This window comes from Pollicipes pollicipes, unplaced genomic scaffold (assembly GCF_011947565.3).
Source record: "Pollicipes pollicipes isolate AB1234 unplaced genomic scaffold, Ppol_2.1 Scaffold_4881;HRSCAF=5763_pilon_pilon_pilon, whole genome shotgun sequence".
Lineage (NCBI taxonomy): Eukaryota > Metazoa > Arthropoda > Thecostraca > Pollicipedomorpha > Pollicipedidae > Pollicipes > Pollicipes pollicipes.
In genome coordinates this window covers 42,242,927-42,267,784 of record NW_023596576.1, presented here as the reverse complement: position 1 = coordinate 42,267,784, position 24,858 = coordinate 42,242,927, and the positions used below count along the sequence as shown (strand labels likewise).

The following is a 24,858-nucleotide window of genomic DNA, read 5'->3' as shown; positions in this document are numbered from 1 at the left end:
GTAGGTTCTCGGGTATGTTGGTCATCGCATGATCTCCCAAGCATTTTTGGGAAGCATTTATCCCGGTAGTACGTCCTGACCTATCTCGACAGTAGGTCCTGGCCCATCCCGACATACATCCTGACCCATCCCGGCAGTAGGTCCTGGCCCAACCCGACAGTACGTCCTGCCCCATCCCGGCAGAAGGCCTTGGCCCAACCCGACAGTACGTCCTGGCCCATCTCGGCAGTGGGTCCTGGCCCAACCCTACAGTACGTCCTAACCCATCCCGGCAGTAGGTCCTGGCCAACCCGACAGTACGTCCTGACCCATCCTGACAGTAGGTCCTGACTCACCCCAGCAGTAGGTCCTGGTCCAACCCGGCAGTAGGCCCAGGCCCGCCGGGCAGTAGGTCCAGGCCCAACCGGCAGAAGGTTTAGGCCCACCCAGAGGCAGGTACAAGCCCACCCGACAGTAGGTCGTAGCTCACTTCGGCAAGAAGCTAATTCATGATTTTTATCAACATGATCCTCCGCTGAAGGTTGATGATGATCAGTTACTTGATCCTATTATCCAAGAGATGATGATGATAGACCGAAATACATTAGCCACGTCTCAATATAATGATCAAAGATCTGAACGGAAATGTTCACATTGTTTGACATTCGTGAGTGAGCAAAATAGGGTGAAGTAGAGCACCATGACACTCTCTTTTTATTTTTGCCGGACATCGCGAGAAACAAGGAATTTCTGCCAGAGAAAAGTTATTCGCTTCAGTACACGATGCATGTCCCTCGTGTATTGTAAAAATACATGTTTTACAATTACGACTATCAACATAGCATTCCACAAGAGAAATACTTAATTGCTGTTTTAGTAGTTCCGGAATGTTGTGTTCAGTCCCTGTGTCTCAATAAATCATCATGAGTTCTTCTGACCTCCATGAAGCCAAAATAGAATATCTGTTGACGTCCGCATGATTAATAAATCAGAAATGAGCTGCTCAAAGCATTTTTGTTATACGGAAGGCTGCCCAGTAATAAAGAGGCTTCTTTTGACCATGATCTAACGCTCATGGCAGATCTCAGGCCAATGGAATGAGTTGGGTTCCTAATTTCAGTCATGTTATTTTCCGAGAAACCAGGTCAACGTTGTGTGCGTACCTACGCCTCTCGAGACGGACTCAAGCCTCTCCAGCTGAAACGATATCGCTGTCTGGATTGTCTGGTCTTCGTGACGGTGTGTCACCCTCTTTGCCAAACCATCGGCAGGGGTGCTGACTTATCTGGACTTGTCATCGTCCAGAAGCATCATCCCAGTGCTCAGCTCCGAGCACATATCACCTGCTCGGACGCTGTCCATCAGCTGCACTGGACTGAAACGGAGCCTGGCTACATGGCAATGCCGGCCAGCTTGTGCCGTGTCTGTATTTTATTGAACCATCGAATGATTATCTGTTGTCAGAGTCAAGAAGTTTGCTATGAATGTCTCGAACTTTCGTTCTTTTAAAACCGACGCAACGCATACCGAAGCTCAAGAAACGGTGATTTTTTTCTCAAAAAGTCTTGCGATTTTGGCGTCTTCGCATAGCGACAAAAAAGGGAGAAAGTCTCAAGGGGAATGGCATGTGCGCTCTACGATCGTGAACTCGCTGTAGCAGATTTCTTACTGCTTGTGTGATAGCTAAAGTAGCGATGAGCTTGCTCGTGTTAGTCTTTCCCGTGAGTCAGAAAAAGATAAACAGTGTCAGTTACTAGCTTCTATTGTCCAGTATCTCACGCTAACTAACACTCACATCGCAACGTCAATGGGCACAAGCAACAGCAGACTCGCGCCTTCGAGTCTAGTGAGCGTATGAGAGCACATGTTCATAAACGGTGCGCCTTGTACACTGCGCCAACACAATGGGGCATAATCTCATGTTACGGAAATGATGTGATAATGAACAAATCAGAAGTGAGTAGACACCGTATAATGGTCGGCTAAACCAATCACAGAGCGTGAGATTGCCTTGCGACCCCTGAATTATATCATGTAACGGAAGGCTGGTGAGGCGCTAATGGCGACTTTGTAAAGGAAGTAGCAAATCATATTACGGATGCCATTTATAGTTTGTGTTCCAATGAAACAGATGGCAGGTGGTGGGTGGGCTCTTTCCCAGGAGGGTTGGGCGTTCTAATTTTGCTTGCTTTTTGTCCTACAGGCTTTTTAAACATCCTAGGGGACTTAGGTTGCAGGACGCCTGAATTTTTTTTGTAGATTTCTGGAAAACTGCATTGCCGTGAAATCTAGCGCTGTTACACTCGCCAGATATTGTGCCAAGTCTAGTGGGATGCGTGCGGTGTAATTGTTCGGTGTTTGCGGCTCCCTCTAGATTCGCGAGAGTTGTGCAAGTCAGCAAGTGCAGTTGAGCAAGCGATATTTTGCACTTCACGTAAGTGTCACAAATGTTTAAGCAGCGACATTTGCATCAGGAATACACATTCAGTTATGTGCTATATCGTAGCTGACTGGCTGAAATTTATGCGGGTGTGTGATCCTGCCCTGAGTAGTTGAGGCGGGCACAGATGTCGAGCGTGGTCCTGCCAAGGAGCAGTGAATTGTGCAGCCGCACGCCCCACGACCTTGACGGACACGTGGGGCGTGCTTGGCAATGGTCCTTTTTCTGTAAACTTGAAGGCCATTGAAGCCACCGTATCAGGTGGTAGGTGTGATTACCACCAGTTAACTTGTGTGTTCATACCAGCTTTGAAATGTGCGCACCTCTAAATTTACTATTCGCACGTGTCCAGGCGGTTGATCTTTTTGCTGTGATCGCTTCGGTTCTTTACGCTTTCCTGGTGATGTGAGATGTATGGGTCCGATACCCTCCTCTTCATATTATACAAAGGAACCACACCCCAGGGGCGGTCTGTATCAGGACGCGCCTGGGGTTACGACCCCAGTCACCCGAGGCGTCCGACCCTCGTTCAGCTGGCGGTTATTTCGGGAGCCAGCAGCACCGACGGCTGCCTTTGCCTGCCACGAACGTGCACGAGAGGGGGACTTAAAAATCCAGCTCTGGACACTGTTGGACATCTCCCTGCCGTACCTCGCCTATATAACGTAGCAGGTAGATGTCATGTAACATGATGATGTAGATGTAAGGTTTTAGATGTCATGCAGCTGTAGATGTAGCAGGTCTGCAGCAGATTTCTCACTGCTGGCGTGATAGACAGACTTGTGAAGACTGCTGCTGCATGTCTTTGTCGTCTGTCAGAGACATATAAATATTGTAAGTCAACAGCTTCTATTTTCTGGTAACTTCCACTCACCAGCACTCACACCACCGTGACCACGTACAGAGCGAAAAATGGTCTTGTTTGCTTGAGCCCGAGAGCGAATGAGCATACATGGTCATCAACGGAGCGCCTTATACACTATATGCATCCGAAACGATTCATGGTCACAAACTCCAGAAAGATGTGATAATTAACTAATGAGGAGCAAGTACGACATAGTACGATGGTCGGCCAAGCCAACTACAAAGCAGGACGTGGCCTCGCGATGCGGGAAGTGTATGAAGCAAACGACGGCTGGTGAGGCCCTGGAGGCGACATTTTAAAGGAAGTATCGAATCGCCTTACGGAAGAATCTAGTGAGTGAGAAGGCCTGGGTTTGAACGGAGGCAAGTCTTTTAGCTGCACATAACCCATCCATAACGGTTGATGCAATCACGTGTCACCCGATCGAGGATGAGTCGCCCGGCCGGCGGGTTCAGCGTATGCAGCTTGCGGTTATGTGTGGGTAGTAGACGGCGGTCGGTATAGGGCTACAGAAAAGAATGATTGGAAGTAAAAAGTAGATTTTGTTACAAGGTTAAAGGTGAGCCATGGTCGTCAGCGAAGACAGTTCTTAGGAATTCTTCCAAGCCGATACGCCAATGGAGTTTAAGGTGAAGTCATACCGCTTTTAAGACAATAATTTAACTGAAATTAGGATAGCAACTTCTTTCATTAACCTTTTGGTCTGACATGAAGGTGAGATGAAAGTCAAGCCATGCCGGTTTTGTTATGGAAAACTCGCTTTACGGATAAGCTTTTGACGCTCATTTTGAATGTACCCATCACAAGAGCATCGACAGATTCCTGTCTGACGTTATGAAGGTCACGGGAAGCATCTGAACAAAAATGACCTCAATCAAAATTGCATTTGAGAACTTGGCCACCTAGGGTAGTGGTTGAAGCTGATGCAAAATTCTAGTAGCAAAATAACCTGACATGTTTTTGCTTCTAAAAGGCATATGGGTCACTGATCTGAATGACACCCATTGGCATTTTGTTTAGAACAGCTTTCTATGCTAACACTGGTTGCGTGATGGGCTTTGAGGGCATGCATACACTGATCTCTAGATTGGTATTTTTTGATCTGACTGGACCCGAAAGCCACGACCTAGAGATCCCAAAATTTCACACAAACGCGTTCGCAGGTTTCACACGAACACAAACACGTACCACCTGTCTCGCGTATTGTATGTCTCTAGCGCTTACCTTTTGATTTATCAAGGTAATCAAACTGACCCCTAATAAAGGGGGCCTAAAATCTGACCCCCAGCCTGCACGCGTCAGGTTGTCATGTCATCCAGCACACTGAAGACACATAAATTCCTATTTTTGTCAAAAGCTACCTTACTTTCCTCGCCCAACGCATGAAAACTACCCTGTACTCCCCTATCACCGTGGCGCCATACCCACGATCTCAATCTCAGCGCATCCAAACCTGCACTCCTTCTCCTTGGCACTTGACAGAACACCAGCGGAATTTTCCCTGTCAGCGCACGGATCGATGAGGAGACCGTGCTGGAGGGCCAGACAACGCGAAACCTGGGCGTGTTATTTCAGCGCCACCTGAGTTGGGATGAACGTTAGTGATGTAGCAAAAAAGAGCGTCGGTCTCCCGATCGGTCTCCGCCACCTCAGACATCTCCTGCCACAAGTGCTGCTGACCGTCGCGCAGTCAAGGCACCTCGCACGGGAGACGCGGCTGTGCAGTTTCTGGCCAGGGGCCTGCTGTTAACGACATCTGACTGTTGAAAGTAGTCAAATCTGCTAGCAGAGTAGCCACCGGCCTCCGAAAGCATGACCACGTGCCGCACGATGACCAACACCTCACCACGCCCCACCAAATGCGAACAATGTGCGAACTGCTACCGCTGCGCGAAGGTATCGGAACTTACGCTCCTGGCGGTGCGCGCGGTGATACGACAGCGGTCCTTCGCATACCCAGCCACCTGTCTTCTGAGCCAGTTGCCGGTGGCGGCGAGACGCCCGGATCCGACAAGATTAAAGCACTCTGCCAAGACGTTCTTGGCGCATTAGGGATGTTTGACTCTGTATGTGTATAATTTTGTTTTGTATGTCTTCATCCCTTATCACTTTACGCTGCATTTGACTAAATGTCGATCTCTGTGACGAATGACACGAAATAGCCTCGTATTTGTGTGTGAAGTGTCAGCTGATGTCAAATATTTTGTGTAAGTGTCACGGACGGCCGCGGGCCACCAGCGGCGCGCCGGGCCGTGGCTCATCATTCATCTCATAACTCCAAATAGCCCTGTCAGAATACTGATGGAAATGTAGCGAAAATTGTTTGATTGGGCTATAGATCACGGTACACCAAATATGATGTCTTGATGAAACCCAATCAAATCTCTGAAGCCTCCTCTTGCCAATGCAATCGAATGACGCTGTAGAGACGCGATATTAAGACCGTGCACATTGCATAATAAAGACAGAATATCTCTGCTACCATGGCTGGGACCAGGCCAATATTCCCGGGTATTTGAGCATTATGAAGCAAAGCAGCTCATGAGACGTATTCTTAATGCACTTTATATCGGCTAGTGCGCAGTTAACGCGGTTATTTTGGGTTCAATGCCTTCTTTTTCATTCATAGACACGTGTGTACCATTTGCGGGAGCCGATGCCTGAGGGTATTTCATTCTTTCCTTCCATTTTTTCATCAGCGCATTCTTTCTTCGTCCTATACCCACCTCCGTCCGGCTTCTAGGTGACCCCAATTTTTACGAGGGAGGGTAATGCGTCGTATGCTTTCTTACACTGACCGTTTTCTTGTCAGCCTGAGATCCCTTAATGAGGTTAGATTACCTAAAACAGAGCTCTTTTAGGGGACATTGAACGCGATTTGCCAAGCTAATATGATGTTATCTGAAGCGGCAAACACATCCGGTGGCCTGTCTCCCACTCCCATTTTCAAGAATATGGTCTTTCTTAATAACTTTGACATATACTTCAGTAAGGTCATAGTTGATCGCATTGCCCTAATACACGGCGGTGTACTGATTACAGTGCATAAGTAGCATAATAGCATACTGGTATGACTCATGTCTGTGAGCAAATATTAAAAATTGTAGATGGTTGACACATATGCTGCTTTACGCCTTGGCATACAGCTCGGAAAGATTTGTGGATGCTTCCAACGTTTGCACGATGAGCGGCCTGGCAGCCCTTCCCCTCCTGAGGTTTGTCTTGAACAGCCTGACAGCTACTGAAGATCTCGCGCTGATTTTCAGAAGCTAGTTGCAACACATTTACACGTGCCGTCCTTTTCTCAGCGCTTTTCCAAATAAGTCGTGACCTGTGATCCATTCCGACGGGTGTATGAGCCAGATGTAAATCACCAAAACAGTTGAATTGCTGACGGCTGGGACTCGTTACTCGTTTGCTTTATGTTTGTGAATGTTTTTCGACGTCAGTGACATCGTCATCATCACACATAAGAGCTCATCGCATCGACGTCATCACACGTAAGAAGTTCGGTCATCGTTGGTCATTTTAGCCTTGCTCTTCATCGCGTGAGATGTGCATTCTGATGGTTATTGCAGCACGTTGCAAACGTGTGTCACCTCATTTGACCTGGCACGGATTTTAACGTGGTTTCAAACAAATACAATCTGAAACAGTCCGCCAGTTGCGCCGAATGTCATTTATCGCGTCGTGGTGACATGGATGGCCATCACATGGTAGATATGGAAATGTTTGACCGCATTGGCCGTTTTACCTTGCCGTGTCTGAGACCAAATGCAGTGAGTCTAATTTAAACTCGATTAAAATAGTGTCGAGCAATTATGTTTACGTGTATCCGATGTGTATAACGCAAATTTCTCCATTGCATGGGAATACAGTGCATGCCTGATCCCAACCACCTCGAGATCACAGATTTACCAAATAATAAGGATGGCCTGAGGTTTTACCTGATGGATGACCTCAAGGATGACCTGACTGTCGGACGGCTTAGACAATGATCACTGCCTCGGTCGTTTCCTCTGTTGCCCTAACATGCAAATTTTGACAACTACTGGTGGTGTGGCTATATATTGGGCCCTGCCATGAGCATTTTGGAAGTGTGATGCTTCCGTGACCTGGGTGTTCACTCATTTGACCCAGACCCCAAAGCCCGTGCACTTTCAGAATTGGAGGGCAGCAAAGAAGTTGCTGGTGCTTGTAAAAGCGCGCGTTCTTAAATAGTTGAAATTATAATGGTGGGAGCATTCTGCCATTTCCGAAATGAAAATTATGAGGTTATTAGTGTGACCTGGGAGGCTACAAGTGTTGTGTCCCCCCACCCCCCCCCCCCCCCCCCACCCCCCACCCCACCACGTCAGGTGAGGAGGTGAAATAACCCGTGCGACAGAGGTCTGCTTCCTGGTGTCGGGAAGGCTGGTCTTACGTGACTAAACAGCCCAAATTTACTTGGCATATGTAGCAGCCATAGTTCATGACCTCGACTACGATGCATATCAACTGCAAATCGAGTTGAGAGATGTGGAATAGAGAACGTATAAATGGGCTCAGGAAGTAATTTAGCGGTTAATGAGTTTGTTTTGGCGTTGTGATCATCTCATAAAAATATGGTTTTGGTCGTTGTGTTTCAGCACAAGGCTGCCTTTGGTTGGTTCTGTCCCTTGCTGTCCGCAAGACTCTGTCGATATAACCATCCAGAGATCCTGTGTGAGCAGACCTTTCAGATGATCTGTTGTTAGCAGACACAAATTGCCCTGACCTAGAATATACCAGGAGGGCTTGTGTATCATTAACCGGAAAATGGTGAATCGGTTGTTGACCTTCGCTTGGATAGCTTGGTGCCAACTTCGCCGGTCCTGGGAGGAATCCGCGAACCGTCTTCTGCATGCTAATGTCATTTGGGCAAATTGAGTTTGGCAACTTGGATGAACCTTTGAGTCTTGAATTCCTACCGCGTCAGGTCACTCTATTGTGACGTCGGGACATGCTATTGGTTTCTATTTTAGTCCTCCCTTCGGTTATGACCATACCTTCAACTGCCTGGAGCCTAGTTGTGGGAGCAGTATTTATTACAAATGTGATTGATTTGCGCGCGAGTCTTTAAGCGGCTGACGAAGTTTTCATGAAACGCAAGCGATCTTTGTGCTTGAAAGAGCGACACGCCCTCACGTGACTGGGCGTTACCGAACGCTTTCGGTAGTATCACAAAGTCACAACTCCACTTAGACACGAATAAATGCTTTTTTGTCGGAAGTTGGCCTTATTTTTGGCAAGTTATGCCCCACTTCAGTTGTTTCATTTTACATCGATGCTGGGCACGAAGGCTTTTCGCGCGGTGCTGCATAAGCAAGCGGTTCATTGCTGAACATGAGATGCTTAAAAACATTACCAAGGCAGAGAGGAACCTCGGGGTGAAATCAGTAACCTGGAAAAACTTCGCTGAGTTTGTGCTCAAGTAATGCAGCTTGTAAAGGCGAAGTCGCTCAGGCGTGTCAAAGTGCTAAACAAGGAAGCAACTGCTTCTAGAATATCTGCCTGCAGCCTATACCGCCCACGTCAAACTTCGATCCAGCTCCCTGAAGTCTGCCATGCGGCCATTCTGCACCCGGCCTCTGTCTGCATCAAGGGCAAGCATATCATGGCTAAAATATACGCTTGCAAAAGCTGTCCAAATGCCTCATGTAACATAAAGTATCGGGACTTGTTGGTGCTCAAGAGACAATAGGACAGAACTGAAGCAAGAAGCACCACTACAGGCATTGTACATTTTTGAAAATTACGCATCTAGCTATGTGAATGCTGGACTGCAAAAAATGTGTAACATATGGAACATGCGACAATCATCATAACCTGTAGGTCGATGGCCTGCAAGTTTTCTGCGCCATGTGGTTACATATCAAGACATGTGCTGCGGTGAGCATTTAGTATCGCGTCACAACTTACCAGACTTGGGCCGTTGAAGAGCATTGCCGTAATGATTTGTACAGAAGTAGGCATAATACAGACATAATTTGGACATTGGTTACTGGGAACTATTATGTAGACTTAACAGTATCTAAGACTTCATATTTTGAAAGCTGTGTTCGCATTGCCTTGAAGTGCTTAAGCGTGAAATGTGATCATGCTCAGTAAAGGGTGATGTTTTATGTACATATGAAATGAGGCTGTAAATCACATCCAACATTGTCAACCATGTCGTTTAGTTAAAGCGTTGCTGACGCTCTGCATGCATACTGGCACCGAGATGTACACCAAGCTCATTCACATCTGTCACTCAGATTTCAGTGGAGGAAAAGGTGATTGCGTTGCTTACATTATTGTGCACTTCCAGTGTCCATTTTTCCCTCAATACGCATTGAGAATTGACGTAGCATGATTATTTTTAACTTAAACCGTTTCCGTTCCATTTCAAACCGTGACGTCAAGCATGATGTATCTGACGCTCCCAGCACGAGCGTCCGCCTTCGCCGCTCATCATACCGGCCGACCCCACTTCATCACTCCCAGCACGAGCGTCCGCCTTCGCCGCTCATCATACCCGCCGACCCCACTTCATCACCCCCACCCGAGGGCGGGCGGCGATTGCTCCGGCTTGATACCAAATGATTTAACTGCTGTTGAGCACCATATGGTCAGAGCTCGCCTCTGTTGAGCGGTTTCCTATGTGTCCGTAATTGTCACTTAGACCCCGCTTTTGCCAGTTGCAGTGCGAAGTGCTAAGACAAGACCATGGCTAAGCAGTTCGCTGTAGCATATCTTACCTCACATGAGCAGAGCTTCGCTCAAGACTTTACCAAAGGGCTTGCACTTAGAAGGTCGCTCACCTACCTGGCAACTCGGTGCCCTGGTCATGTGTTAAAGTGTCTGTTGGCAATAGCCCCGGGTCGCTTTGGTGAAATAACACAGCACATACTCATACATGTGGTGCTCGTATACACACGTACTCGTAGACGTGATTATAACATTATTTGACTCGTGTGTACCAAAATACACTCCACTCTTAAAGGCTCCAAGTTGACAATGGCTTCGTCCGTAATTCACATAACCATCGTATTCATTTGAAATGTTCGTGTTTGCTTTTAACTTGATACTACACAAGGTAATTAAGGCATTGTGACGCTTAACTTATGCGAGGTTCCATGATATATGTGCATTCTGACCCCCTGCCGATAAGGCACTTGCTCTGCCTGGTAAATGAATTATCAGCCACAATTCCTGTCTGGAAACGTGCTATTCTTAATGTGTTTTGCTTACTTGTTCACTTAACGTTTTGCCTTAAACATGTTGGCTCCCGCAAAAGTATGTGCGGCGCAGTTTTGCGAAAATTTCTCGCCCCCGACAGCCTGGTGTCTCTAACCTTCAATAAACCGAGAAGCCTTTGGACTTTGGACGGATCAAATGTAGCCGGCTGCTGGCCAGAAAGCTGCGTGTCTAGTCCTAAAGCATGGCTGATAATCTCTATAACCTATCATTTCGGTATCCGAAGAGGCACCAGCAAATGACTATGGGTTTGCTCTAGAAGTGGCCTGATGCATTTTTGTTTTGTGCCCCACTAGAGCTTATGATGCTCGATGCAATTAATGTCATCGTTAATTGCACAGGCACACTATATATGTGCGCGGGACATGCTTTATTTTTTCAGCGAACCTTGCGAGATAGTCTTGACTACGCCCTTGCTATCAGGCTGCCCAGATGGCGCTGGTGCACTTGCAGATAGAGTTACAGGAAATAAGGTTTTGGTCGAGGTCAAAGACTATCCCCATTCCTTTCCCATCCTCGGGCCCGGTGAATCAGAGAACCGCTCCGGAGACTTGAAGCGAGGCCGCACAGTCAGGATATATCCCTCGACCGTATATCCCCGGGTCCGGACTGGACCGGCCCGGACCAGACCGGACCGGGACCTATATCGTCGGACCGGAGTATAGTTGAAAGCGGACCGTATCCGCGAGCCTCCCGCCGCGGGCGCTGGTCTGGCGTTAGTAACTCAGGGCGGCGATCGGCATGCTCTGTTTCTGATAGCTTCGATGTGGTGTCAGCGGTATCATGGATTCATCATTCATCGTTCAATCTGTTGAGCGCCTGTATCAGCGATTGTGCTGCTGAGCGACTCGTTTCATATGCGACACGAGACGACCGACTGATTCTGAGGCTTCACATTTGCTATCAGACTCAGGCTATTTCACATTTGGCGTTACCATCTAACATTTTCCACTGTATCGCTTCATTTGGGGAGAGTAGGCTTCACAGCTGTGGTCTCGTTTAATTCAACCTAAAAGGTGAACAGAAAGGGAAAACATCCGAATTACGCGCCGAGCCGCTGACTTGGTCGGTCGCCCCGTTTTCGTTGTTAACTTGGTCCCCGAAGCTACCGGGTGTGGAAGTGGCGGAGTTCTTACCAACCCCGCATGATGGAGGAGGTGGCGAAATGACCGTACTTGGCGGTCGCTAACATGGTCGCGGTTCCGCCCCGGAGTGATGCCAGGAATGATCACCCCTAATAATGCCACTCTTCCAAGACTTTTTGACACGAAGTGAATTAAATATGTTGGAGTATAAGCGCGTGCGGGTGCGTGTCATTTAGGATTATTAAAGGTATGTGTCTGTTTTCAGGACGAGAAAATCAAGTGCTAACAACAAACGTATGGCTTGATCAGGTACGTGATGATGAAAAAAGGTGTAAATGGGAAAAATAAACCAGACCTTTGTTAGAATGTTGCGTCACTGTTTGTGGTACTCTCTGCAACATTGTTTAACACATTGTGGTGTGTGCATGCATATTCCTCTATACAGATACAAATGTAGACCCTGCCTGACATAATACTTTGACAGATACAACTAGAGTATAACATTCAAATGAATGCTCGCGCACAGCGGAGTGAGGGTTAGGTATTTATAGTAAAAACCTTCTGGTATAGGTATATTTACCTAAATATTGCTGGATACCACAGAGAAAATTCAGAAGAAAGGAATCTAGGTGTAATTTTCGACACGAGGCACACTCGAATGGAGGTGCAGTCGATTGTCAGCATTTTGGTATCCTTGTTTGCAGACGGAACTTATGGTAGGGGAATTCATCAGAATAATCCTAGATTTTTAAAGTGTTAAAACTTCGAGAAGAGGCTGGTCATCTTACGTTTCAGACTCTCAGGGTGCAGGACCCAAAATGTGGGCAAAATGATTGTTGAATTCGGAGCAGCAAGTGGCCTAGCAAGCAAAAATGCATGTAGTGAGAGAACCTCCAAAAAGAGGGCTGGACCGCCTTCAAGGGAAACTCATTAGTTTGGAAATGCCTTTTCCTGCAGTCAAGTGAACCTAAAAGAGGTCACCAGAAGAACTGAGCTGAAATGAATTCATGCAAGAAAGCCCCTTGCTAGACCTTCTCGTTTTCTCTATACGAGGACGTTCACTTGCATGCAACACACTTGTCACGTTTTTTCAATGTTATACACGCACGTTTGTATGCATAGTTATGTGAATGTGTGTGAGTGTGTGTGTGTGTGTGTGGCGGTGTGTGTGTGGGGGGGGGGGGGTGTGGGGGATGTTTGTAGGTGTGGGTCAGGATGTTGGTGTGGGTATGTATGTAGCATTTTGACATGGCTTTTGTGTGGTTTTGTTCTTCGAGGACAGAAATTGCTCAGAATCTCCTGTTTGTATATTCTACGACATCGCCCGGTCGCGTTCTGTGTTAAAAACGTGGAACCGTTTTTTATGGGCCTTCTGCATTTTCTGTTCCCGTAGTTTATATTACTCCTGTGACACCCTTTTGTGTGTTTTGTTCCGCGTTCCTCATATCCGAGTTCAGACACCGTAAAGCACGTTTGGTCCCGTGAAGCGCGGTAGTGGTGCAGAGAACAATTTTAAAGCCGGGGTTTGTTGTTTAACGTGGCTGTCATGTCGGCTCTGGCTTTGGTACGACTTACCATGCGTTTGCCCACGTTACAGGAGTGGACAGATGAATTGCTAACGTGGGATCCAAAGCGATTTGGTGGGATGATGGAGCTACGAGTCCCATGCGAGAAAATCTGGCTACCGGATATCGTCCTCTACAACAAGTAAGCCCCCAACTTAAATGCATTGCTGAAGGTCTGGTGACTGTGTTAATATGCGAGCATAGCTGCCTGGAGGGAGTGCAAGATGGGTCTTAAATGAGCTTTATCTGACATGAGTCGATTAACTGATGCCATGTTCTGTCCGATCTGGGAGACTTTTGCAATGCTATCCTCGCCCACTGCTCGTCTTCATTTATGAGCCTAGTTCACTGTTATACGCGCATTCATGGAAATGAGGTGTCGGCCTTTTAAGTTGGGAGTTCGTAGATTGACATTAAATGACCTTCAGTGTACTGGGGATGCGGGTTAGTCGTCATGCTGGTTGCTCGTCAATGCCGGTGAGTCGTCCCAATCCAGCAATGGTTATACCCTGTGGAACTATGTGTATATGTGAATGTTTTTATGCAGTATGTAACCCAACAGCTTGACGCTTCCAAGCTCTGCTCATGGTCACAACTTAGCAAGGTTAAGGAAACACAATTGATGTTGAAAATATGCGTTACATACGGTTTCTAATCAGCAGCAGAAACACAAATACTTTATATTCCGCAAGTTTATATGACAATATCTTTATTATCCGCAAGTTTATATGGCAATGTCTTCTTATTGGCAGTGTCTGCACAGGTCCCGTGAACTTTTCTATCTGATGCGTCTTCACTTTTTTAATGCAACGTTTTTGGTCAGGCTCGTGACCATCATTACAGCTGCGAATCGTCGAAATTTTATCACTGTTACTAACGATTGCTAGTTAACGTCGTGTAAGTAGTACAGCATGGCATATTAAAGATCGCTTATTCCCATCAAAAGAACTGTTAACTCACAATGCTGCAAAACTACAAGCCGGTTGTGCTCATATCAAGCATTGATTTGCACTTACAAGTGTTTAAGACAACTGGGATTCGAAGTGCGTGCGTGGTGGTCTAACAAACACAAAGTCCCGTTGCACGTTTGTTGACGCAATGTATCCAATTCCTGGAAAGTCAAAGTATCGCTAGTTCACGCTCCAATAGTTCCACCACAAACATTTGGCTGGCAGTTGAACTAAAAGTCAGGCTTCGTCATCAATTTTGTTCCACGTTACGAACAATCACCACGTCGTCCGCCAGCACAACCATACGCACTGGGTGCGTATTGATACATCTGTATTGATTTTCACCACCACATATAGCTATACGGTGCTAGCCGTTATAGCTCATTTACCGCACGTCCGTACCAATAGCCATTCGCACTGTTATTGCCATGCTGTTCTGCATCGTCATTATTAGCTAGGGGATAGTTCGGCCAACCAAACCAAACCCGATGCTTCTGCGTTTGAACTGCTGTGCGTGTTTTGGATTCTGAAGCTCGGCTTTAGAGGGTAAAATGAAGTATTTTTGGTGGGAAAATTGTAGCATCACAGTGCTACTTCCGGTAGTGAAGGCAATTCGGAAAATCTTAAGCACAATTAGTTCACAAATTGAAGATCGTTGTCGGAAGAAAATGTTGCACTGTTCATCGGGTATTGAACAGAGTATCCCATTTTGAGGCCATCATTGAAGTGGGATCGTTCAGTAGAATGAGAACGTGGTATTCGCTGGATGACGAACCGTTTTCTTTTTTGTTTTTGTTTTTGGCATCCGAGCGGTACTAAATCTTAAAGCTTTTCAACATTCCAACTCTTTGTTATCGATATGCTTGACAAAACCTCTTGTATACTAACCTGGTGAAAGGGAACCCTACAAAACGAAACGAAGTGCATTTCATCAATTATTGCCATTCATGTTTAGTATTTGAGGCACTCTCCACCACCGCTTTCTTCCATTTATCCTGCTTGTAATTGGTCGAGCGATTCATTCAATAGCTCCCGGCATTTCCTGAAATGGAGCCGCTTGCTAAGCTCCACCGCTCGTGTCCGTGCCGGGCCCGACTTCAAGTTGTGCGTGGCGCCGCTCGGACAGACCGTTCATCATTGTACGTCACGCTAAGACACCCATGCATCAACCACCACTCGGGCGCCGGTGCCATACTGATCAGTGATCTGCGAATGCGGCAGGGCGCTGGAGGCAGTCTGCTGGCCGTGGGCCGCGCCGGCGGCAGGGCGCCGCTGGCAGCTGGCTGACGCCGGCGCCACCATTGGCTCTGCTCCTTGGCATGAGCGCTCGTTGTGATCCGTATGGAGATTCATGGTCGTCATTATGAGCCATACCGCTCGCGTTTCCAACATTTTTATGCTGCTAATCGAGACAACGAGGAGGTATGGCAGCGAATGGACAGAGCCGGCGTATATGAGACCATTTGTCTTGAGTTGGCCGTTGAATCTCCTCCCTCGCCGTCGCTGAAGCAATGACACCAAATAAAGAATCTGCTTAAAATGGCTGCCTGCGCTTGTCGGGCGCAGTTTATCTGATTAGGCACGCTGTCTCGGCCCGGATAGACAGCGCGAGCATCTCGGGAGAACTCCCGTTTGAAGGTGTCTGATTAACATTCGTTCCAACTTTTAAGGGCGAGATGCCGCAGAATTTCAATGGAAACGAATGGCAGTGACCCTGCCAAAAGTAGCGGGCGAATTCGAGAACTGAGTCGACCATTAGAACGCCGACCGAGACGGATTCCTGCACTCGGTCACGGCGAGAACGGCACAGCACAGAGCAGGCGCCACATCGTGCAGAAAATCCACGCAACAGCTGGTAGATGGCCGCCCGTGGTATGGGGTCAGCTGACGGTAGCCGACACGCAACCACGTGCTGTGGCCATCTTACACACAGACCGCCGATGGCGGAGTCCTGGTGGTAATTTTTGCAGGTTATTGATATCGCTGTGCCCTTATTTGATGTGAACATCACTGAGAATCGTATTCTCCGAAACGTATTTCCCATATAAGCAGCCAAAACTTTAGCAGCGTACCGCGTTCAGCAGCCGGTCAGAGACGAGTTGATAGAGGCGTTTTCCAGGAATGTGATTCGTTTTCGTGATCCGGAGTGAGCACAAGATAGATAGCACGCGATTAGTCGGGGAATTCAATTTGCTTTTAGTTTGCTTCAATTTGCTTGTAAAACGTTGGGGTCAAGGCTATATAAATAATAGGTTGGGGTCATGGCATGCTTGGCGACACAAATCAATAATATTGGAATGACAGAGACAGATACAGCTAACAAAAAATGCTTGCAGCGAGTCTCATTGATAGCATGAGATAAGTAAAATTGCATAGGTTTGTTCTCTATGCTTTTTATATTCTTATGGTTTCTTAAAGTGCGTTGAGTGGTCATATATTCTTCTGCCCTAGTTCTCCGTCAAGTTTTGATAATCCCCAACCGGCAGCCACCCGCATTCCGTACTTCAACGTTACCAACGAACCCTTTCGTGAGAGATGAATTGGTTAAAGGGGATGTACCAAATTTGAAGATACCAAATCAACATCAGCATATGATGAAATGAGTTCACTTATAGCTGTTGGTATACTTTTAAGTGAAAAGGCTTCTCTAGACAACACAATTTCTCTGTTAAATAAATATGCTCTCCAAAACGTCATTTTGATAACGTCATCGTTCCATGCACAACATCGATTGAGATACAACTGACGGCGATTATATCTGGAGATCCTGTTCACGAACGCCAAATATGACCGACTGGACAATGGCTGTTTTATTAGCCTTGGTCGCCGAGTGGCTAATGAAACGGCAGGGTTTGAATGACGCTATTATGGCGCCATGGATGCTTGGGTGAGCTTAAAATAGTCTCCTGAAATATGCTACGCGTCTTCCGGCTGGCGTATAGCTGCAAAACCAGGGGGAATTAGGTCTTGAGAAGGGTGCGGATTTGATCTGCACCGAACGATCTTCCGGATGGCTCTTTCAGATCAAAACCGCATGCAAATGTGGAGCACTGCCTTTAATCGCAAGAGTTTTTGTGTGGGTCGTTCGGCGCAGAGACGACACTTTTGGCGTCAGTAACTCGGCCGCCAGCGACGCAGCGTTGACTTGTGCCTCAATAACATGAGTCTGATCTCAGTTTCCACAGGCATATTGTCATAATTATAGTCAGGGGAGCGGAAAAGTGTCAATTTTTCGTGTCAAGAAAATTACAAGTGTCAATTTTTCGGTAGGTACGCACTCGACCTGCCACATCCAGTTTTTTTCGGTGTGGCGTACATTCTTGCCATTTTTCCCCACAAGGACTGGTCTGTGACTATGTGCTCTATCCAGGTCATGGTGCATCAGAAATACTGTCATTCGTTCGCGATCCTCCGATGGCGTTTTGTCACTTGTATTCATTCCAGTTCTAGACGTAACTTTGCGCGTTGTCGTCTCTGGCGGTACAGTCTTTTCTAACGAAATGATGTCTCATTTTTCAATTTAAGATATTGAAGAAGAAATTGACAAATGACCTCAATATAATTTTATAACTGATTTTTTCACTGTTTTTCATTATGATGTTTCACTCCTACGTTGCTCCTGCAACCCACTTTGCGACTCATTTGCATAATGCTGAGCGGCAAGTGTCCCACTTCCCCCGTTTACACATCACATTTCACTACATCATGGTAAAGCTCTTGCCGCCCTAACGTTTTTGCACAGCCTGAGCGTGTCGGTGTGACGCGCCCGTTTCGTTCCAGCGCGGACGACTACACGCGCGGCTACATGCAGAGCAAGGCGATGGTGCATCACAACGGTCGCGTGTTCTGGCCACCGCCCACCAAGTTTCGCTCCACGTGCGCCGTCGACGTCACCTACTTCCCGTTTGACGATCAGACCTGCATCCTGAAGCTTGGCAGCTGGACGTATAATGGGTTCCAGGTGCGTTCCAGGTCGTATTGCGCTTGCCGACCCAGCGTATCTTGTGAAGGGGAACGAGGCAGACCAGCGAGCCTTGTGAAGGGGAACGGAACAGACTAGCAAGCCTCGTGAAGGGGACGAGGCGGACCAGCGAGCCTCGTGAAGGGGAATGAGACGGGTTTGCGATGTTCAGTGTGTTTGTTTTTGGGATACATCGCGTGATATGTTACAAAACTTTTTTACAATGTGTGTCAGTAAAATGGAGTACTTTCGGGAAACGCGGATCAATTCAAAGCTCAGGCGGAGTTTTTTTAAACGTTAGTCTTTAGATCATACAAGATATCGTATATTCACGGATGTGGCAACCAGATCCACTCTCCTTCCCCCGCAATGCATATGTGTGGACATGACCCACCGCCCAAGGATGATTTATTTTGTTGTTACTTAAATTCATGATCTATGCTTTCGTTTCGAGGAATGTCTCAACGGGAAACTCCGCCAAGACTGTTGTCTGCCTCAGCTTCTGACTAGAATGCGCTGATATTAGATCCTTTGAGTGTTTGTATTTAAACCGTTGTCAGAAGCGGCTAAGGGCTTGTTCTAAGTGCCGGAAATTTGCCAAGGTGTGAAGAAATCTTCCGTGATGTCTTTCGAAATAACATCACCCTATAAAACACACACTGAATGCATAGTTTGCGCTAATGATGCCACTGTGTTGTTCTTTGCTGTCGTTCAATTACACAGTAACGTTAGCAGCACCAGTAATGTAATTGTGGTATGTCGCTAATGACGAACCCTTATCGGACCCTTATCGTGTATCCTGATTTGTGTTTGTTGCGCTGCGATCGAAGCTTAATTATTTTCTTTGGCACCCATAAAGAAGTAGCGACGGGCTTGGTAGAAATTTAATTTAAGGCTTCCCAAAATATGGTACGATTTTGTGTCCCACGGCATGCAGTCCAAGCCGTCTTCCGTCGCATCGATCGCTTACAGCCGTTTGCTAAACACGTGATGGTAGTTTTCCGCTGAAAAGACGCCCATTTTCTGCCCAACATATGCCGACGGCCTTACGCAAATCTCATTGATCTATGTGCCACCTGCGAATATGCAAATTGGGCTTCGGTTTCCAATAGCTAAAGCGAAAAAGTTGGCGGCAGCCACAGCAGCCTGACGCGTCGCGCCGTGCAGACTGCCTTTGATCGAAACCTTGGCCTCCGAGAAGTTTCCATAGCTGAAAAGCTGACGTCTCCACGCAAAACTTCAAAGCTATTGGAACGGTATTTTCACACGAGCTGCGTCGAGCCCCGTCGGGCCCTCTCGTAGAAAGCCTCGTCGCATGCTTGACGGTTTCAATATGAGTTTGGAAATCGGCAGATTTTCCTTGTATCGCCATGACATCTGGACAGACATTCGCGAAGAGCGAAGCCACGAAGAGCCGTGAGTGGTGATGGTGCATTTTGCGGCAGGTGGATGTAACGAATCGGACAGAGCAGGTAGACCTCACGAACTACATTCCCAATGGAGAGTGGGAGCTGTTGGAGGCGCGCATCAACCGCAATGTGGTTTACTACAGGTTGGTCCGCTTCATGCCTGGTCACTAGCCAGAGGGATCACAGATCGGAATGTTTACATCGCCACTCAATGCGGGTAGCTACAATTAGTCTCTATCTTGCTCCTTTCAATGGCTACCTTTTCTTTAACATCAGTACGCAGCGCTGCAACTATCCGACTGTTCCAAGTCGGCCCCAGTTCTTGTTGCGGGATCATGTCTTACGCGCTTCCAATCTCGCGCATGATTTGGCAGCATATAGCTGTAACAAGCGCGAGAAAATTGATGTCATGTGCTTGACTTGCTAATGGCCATGAGCTGAAGGACCGTCCTTTGCAACCCGTGCACAACAGCAACATTGCTGACTGCTCTGCTCTGCCTCCGTTTCTACGCAGTTGCTGTCCGGAGCCGTTCCCAGATGTGACCATAACCCTCATCATCCGACGCAAGACGCTGTTCTACATGTACAACATCGTGCTGCCCTGCATGATGATGTCGGTGCTGACGCTGCTGGTGTTCTGCATGCCGCCTGAGAGCGGTGAGAAGATCTCGCTCGGCGTCACCGTTCTGCTCGCCTTCAGCGTCTTCATGCTTGCAATCGCCGAGAAGATGCCTGAGACGTCCGACAGCGTACCACTCATAGGTACGTCCAACAGCATGCCGCTCATAGGTACGTTCCGACAGCGAGCCGCTCATAGGTTGTCAGGCAGCGTGCCGCTCATAGGTACGTCCGACAGCAAGCCGCTCATAGGTTTGTCAGGCAGCGTGCCGCTCATAGGTACGCGTCCCGACTAGCGAGCCCGCTCATAGGTTTGTCAGGCAGCGCTGCCGCTCATAGGTACGGTCCCGACAGCAAGCCGCTCATAGGTTTGTCCAGGCAGCGGGCCAGCTCATAGGTACGACGTCCGACAACGAGACCGACTCATATGTTTGTCAGGCGGAGTGTTACCGCTCCATAGGTACGTCCGACAGCCAGCCGCTCATAGGTTTGCCAGGCAGCGTGCTGTCCAGCAGTGCGTCCAACGGCGCGCCACATGCAAACCACGCACGTCCGGCAGCGCGTGCTCAGCATGTTACATTTGACAGAATGGCGGCTCCGGAACACGCTGGACAGGGTGGCACTGATGGGATCGCCCAACAATGTGCCACTCGTAGGTACGTCTGACAATGTGCCATTCGTAGGTACGTCTGACAGTGTGTCACTTGTAGCACGTCTGCGGTATGTCACTTGTGGGCGCGTCCAACAAATGCCACTCGTAGACACGTCTGACAGTGTGTCACTCGTAGGCACGTCCGGCAACGTGCCGCCTGTAGGCGCGTCTGACGGTGTTGTCACTTGTAGGCACGTCCGGCAATACGCCACTCGTAGACACGTCTGACAGTGTATTGCTCGTAGGCTTGCATGGAAATGTGTCACACGTAGGCATTTCCTGACAGGTGTGTCACTCGTAGGTAATGTCTGACAATGTGCCACTGGTAGGCACGTCTGACTGTGACACTCATTACGCCTGGGAGCGCGTCGCTAATAGATACGTCGGGTATTGCGCCGCAGTGAATACATGGCCATCACCTACCAATCTCCTGTGATGTGATGTATTACGGAAAGTGTTTTGCGACAGCGTGCCTCTGATAGGTGCGTCCGGGCTCGACATGTAGTCATAAGTAGATTTGTCATCGTGGTTCGCATGCGGGGAGGAGATTCCAGCTTTCAGAGGGACAAAAAACTATCAACGGATGGGGATGTGACATCATTCTTTGAGAGCTTGTGGAAGCAATATGCGATAGTTCACTAACACCGGCAGACATTAGAGGGAATGTCGCAATTCAGCGAGATGTCAAGGATAGCAGTCGGTGATGGGAGTGACGAAGCAGCGCCTGCCCCACCGGACGGCCTCTGGCCATGATTGGCTCTCGTTTTCCCTCACATCTTGGTCCGGCGTGGAGGCCACCGCACGCCCGGCAGACTCCGGGCCGGAGATAGAGGACCCCCCTCCGCTCACCCCCTCCCACCATTCCCATCCCCCCATCCTGTCCTCCACGGGCCAGCGCGTCAGGCGCAGAGAGGTGATGGATGGCCCGGGAGTGCGGGTCTTGTCTGTGTTTGCCCGAGTCCCGACGACGTACTGACGGAAGTTTTCACCTCATTCTCTCTACACGCGAGAACTGGGCGGGCATCGGCGCTGAAAGTGGACAGCGGGATGTGTTTTACGGCGGCTCCATCTGTAGCAGCCTCGGCGGCGTCACGCAGCATTAGCGGGCCGGCCCGGCCAAGAAAAATGATTACGGCTGCCGCAATAGAAACCGTGCCAGCGAGAAAAGCTCTCACGGCTATTGTATTGGTGCGGCAGCATTTATGAGCCCTTCCACCCACTGGAGGAAAAGTTGGACTTTGTCTGGCTTTGTTTGGTTTCGTCGTTCTCTTTGCAGGCATCGCTATCGGCGTAGTGCAAAAATTCCGATGTTTTGCACTAGCTGCTCTCCTCCACACGGTTCCGCGCCCAGCTCGTGATGTGCTTAACTGGAATAAACAGAACTTGTGCAGCCGCTGGCTTCAGCTGTATATGGCTGGACCTCCGCCGGGTTTGAATTATGAACTAGCCTATGTCCGTGAACAACGCGTAATGCAATGTCTTACAATATCGTTGTACACTTGCACTGCTATGAAAAATGCACGTGTGCATTAATCCCATAAGAAACTTGAATTATAAACGATTATACTTGCTTGAAATGAGAAAGAAAGGAGCTCAGCCTGTGGTTTTTCGGCATTATGATTTCAATCGTCTTATGAAGAGTTAACGCCCTTCAATATACTAGGAGATGCTGGTTAGACGACGTCGTGGTGCTAAATTACGGTTACGTGAACGGTACTTAATGCTTCAAGCTGTGCTCATCCAGAAGGTGAGAGCGATACGCCCCTGAGCATAAGCACAGCTCGAAATATTGAGTACCGTAATATGATCGTTGTTTAGTACTACAACGTCGTTTTGGTAGCACCTCCTGGTATTTTGAAGGTCGTTAACTCTATTAAAGAAGAACATTGAGCTCATGATGCTAGTGAGATTTGATAAGCTCTCATCATAATTACTATCTATTCGAGGTGCCAAGAATTATTGTTGTTCATGAATACCGTGAGGTATCTACACTTGCGCGACAAGGGGAACATCTTATAGCAGGCAGCGCAAAGTGTGATAATAACATCAAATGCATTCATTGTAGATAAAGCAGGTAATGTATGACCGGTTACTTAAACAGCTGGTGGAACTTGCATCTTTGACAACCGATCTTAAGTAATCACTGCTTACATAGGCATGATCGATATGTTCAGCTGTCTTTTTAGACACAACAGTACCCATACTCGGTTCGGTGAGTTCAGCCACCGGCCCCGGTTGATTGGGTGGCTTTTGTCCACATCTGACCACATCTTGGCGAGGCCTGCAATGGTGTGATGTATCAACTCTGGCTGCACCGTTGACGCTCTATGGAAAGTACTTTGCCCGTTCAGTGGACTGAGCGTAATGCATTACCTGGCAACACACACATTCACATCTCGTGCGTGGGCTACAAATCGTTCAGCTCACACGCACTAGGTGTTCCTAATGGCCGACGGGGAATGAGCTTTATCTCGCGCGAACTCAATTATGACGGCAATTGCTTCCGTGGATGCGCGGGTCTGCGAGTGAGCGTGATTAAACTTCAGTGCATTTCAGCTCCCCTAATGCGCCACACTTCCGCTGGCTGTCGGCGTGCGTCACCAGGCAGAGCCGTGCCCCAGCCGGCGACGCTGCGCTCATCCTTCGCCCACTCCGGCTGCCGCAGGCATCTACCTGACGGCGGTGATGGCCATCACCTCCGTCTCCATCATCATGACGGTGGTGGTGCTGAATCTGCACTACCGCGGCCCTGCCAAGAAGGAGGTGCCCCGCTGGGTGCGACGTCTTGTGCTCAGAAGGTGGGTGCTGTCGCGCGCGGGCAAAACGCTGTGGGACTGGAGGTCGTCGTCCAAGGCAGCCGCTTATGACTGTACGCCTCAATACGCATCCGTCTTATCAACAGTACGCCTCAATACGCATCCGTCTTATCAACAGAGTACATAACGATTCTATGGTCAAAACGTCCGAAATCGCATCATTCGGCGTTCATGACATCTAGCGCAACTACTTCACGAAGCCACAGGGTGTTGTCCCGTACGGACATGAGAAAACAGCGTGAGTTCCACGCTTGTGTCGACTGCGCCACCGCCAACAGCCCCGTCCACAGCTCATAGCTGGAGTCTATTGCTAACCATGGCCCGTGAAGCAGCGTGAGTTCCACGCTTGTGTCGACTGCGCCACCGCCAACAGCCCCGTCCACAGCTCATACCTGGAATCTATTGCTAACCATGGCCCGTGGCCTTCGTGGTCATCGGCTGGTTGCGGCTTCTCTGCGCTGTTGTGTCGCGTTCCCGCTCTCCTCAAATGGTTATTTAGAAGAGAGCCATTGTTCGCACCGGGTGAAAAGGTAGCCGGGTGAAAAGTACCGAGGGGCTGATGTACCAAAAGTGGAGAGTTAGTACCGAGGAAGGAAGGCCCGAACTTGGTGAGCAGTGGGCCAAGGATGCGGTCTTCGGACGTTCGCTGGCTCGGTGGGCAGTGGCTCTACGCTGGACCGTCGCTAGTCGCTGCGTCGCTGGCTCGGTGGGCAGAGGCTCTCTGCTGGGCCGTCGCTAGTCGCTGCGTCGCTGCCTCGGCGAGCAGCGTCTCTCTGCTGGACCGTCGCTAGTTGCTGCGTCGCTGGCTCGGTGGGCAGAGGCCCTATGCAGGACCATCGGCAGCCGTGGCGTCGCTGGCTCAGTGGCGACGGCTCCACGCGCGGCCTACGACCTTCGCCGCCCGCAGTGCGGACAATGTGACCTGGGCTATGACCTTCGCTAGCTGCGACGTGCACGATATGGCCTGCGCTGTGGCCAAGCTTCGCCCACTGCCTCGAACGCCCGTGAGATTGGTCTCCTCTCGAGTGTTATTCGTGTCGAACGTCCCTTACACATATGGGTGATATCAGCGTCTACCAGTCAAATGAGGAAAAGGATCTCGTCTGCAGACGCGTCCTAGACACGACTTACACGAAGCCGCTGTATGAGACATGCCGCTGAGCCGCCGTTGCTATGGCAGCGCCCTGATTCGATCAGCGGTTTGAGCCGGCCCTGCCGCCGCCGACAGCCGATCACCGCGCCAGCCTCTCAAAGCCGCAAA

At 48.8% G+C, this 24,858-nt stretch overlaps 1 protein-coding gene across 1 annotated transcript in view; it reads left to right on the top strand.

Moving 5' to 3' along the window:
- The window catches only part of LOC119100411 (acetylcholine receptor subunit alpha-L1), a 73,380-nt gene extending 49,486 nt beyond the window's left edge, over positions 1-23,894 (top strand). The window contains exons 3-10 of the mRNA XM_037223508.1: positions 1,581-1,587; positions 11,898-11,935; positions 13,224-13,333; positions 17,922-18,102; positions 19,548-19,654; positions 20,026-20,273; positions 23,447-23,579; positions 23,876-23,894. Of these exons, the coding sequence (XP_037079403.1) occupies positions 1,581-1,587; positions 11,898-11,935; positions 13,224-13,333; positions 17,922-18,102; positions 19,548-19,654; positions 20,026-20,273; positions 23,447-23,579; positions 23,876-23,894 (843 nt within the window). The remainder of the gene's footprint in view (positions 1-1,580; positions 1,588-11,897; positions 11,936-13,223; positions 13,334-17,921; positions 18,103-19,547; positions 19,655-20,025; positions 20,274-23,446; positions 23,580-23,875) is intronic.
- Positions 23,895-24,858: the final 964 nt, after the last annotated feature.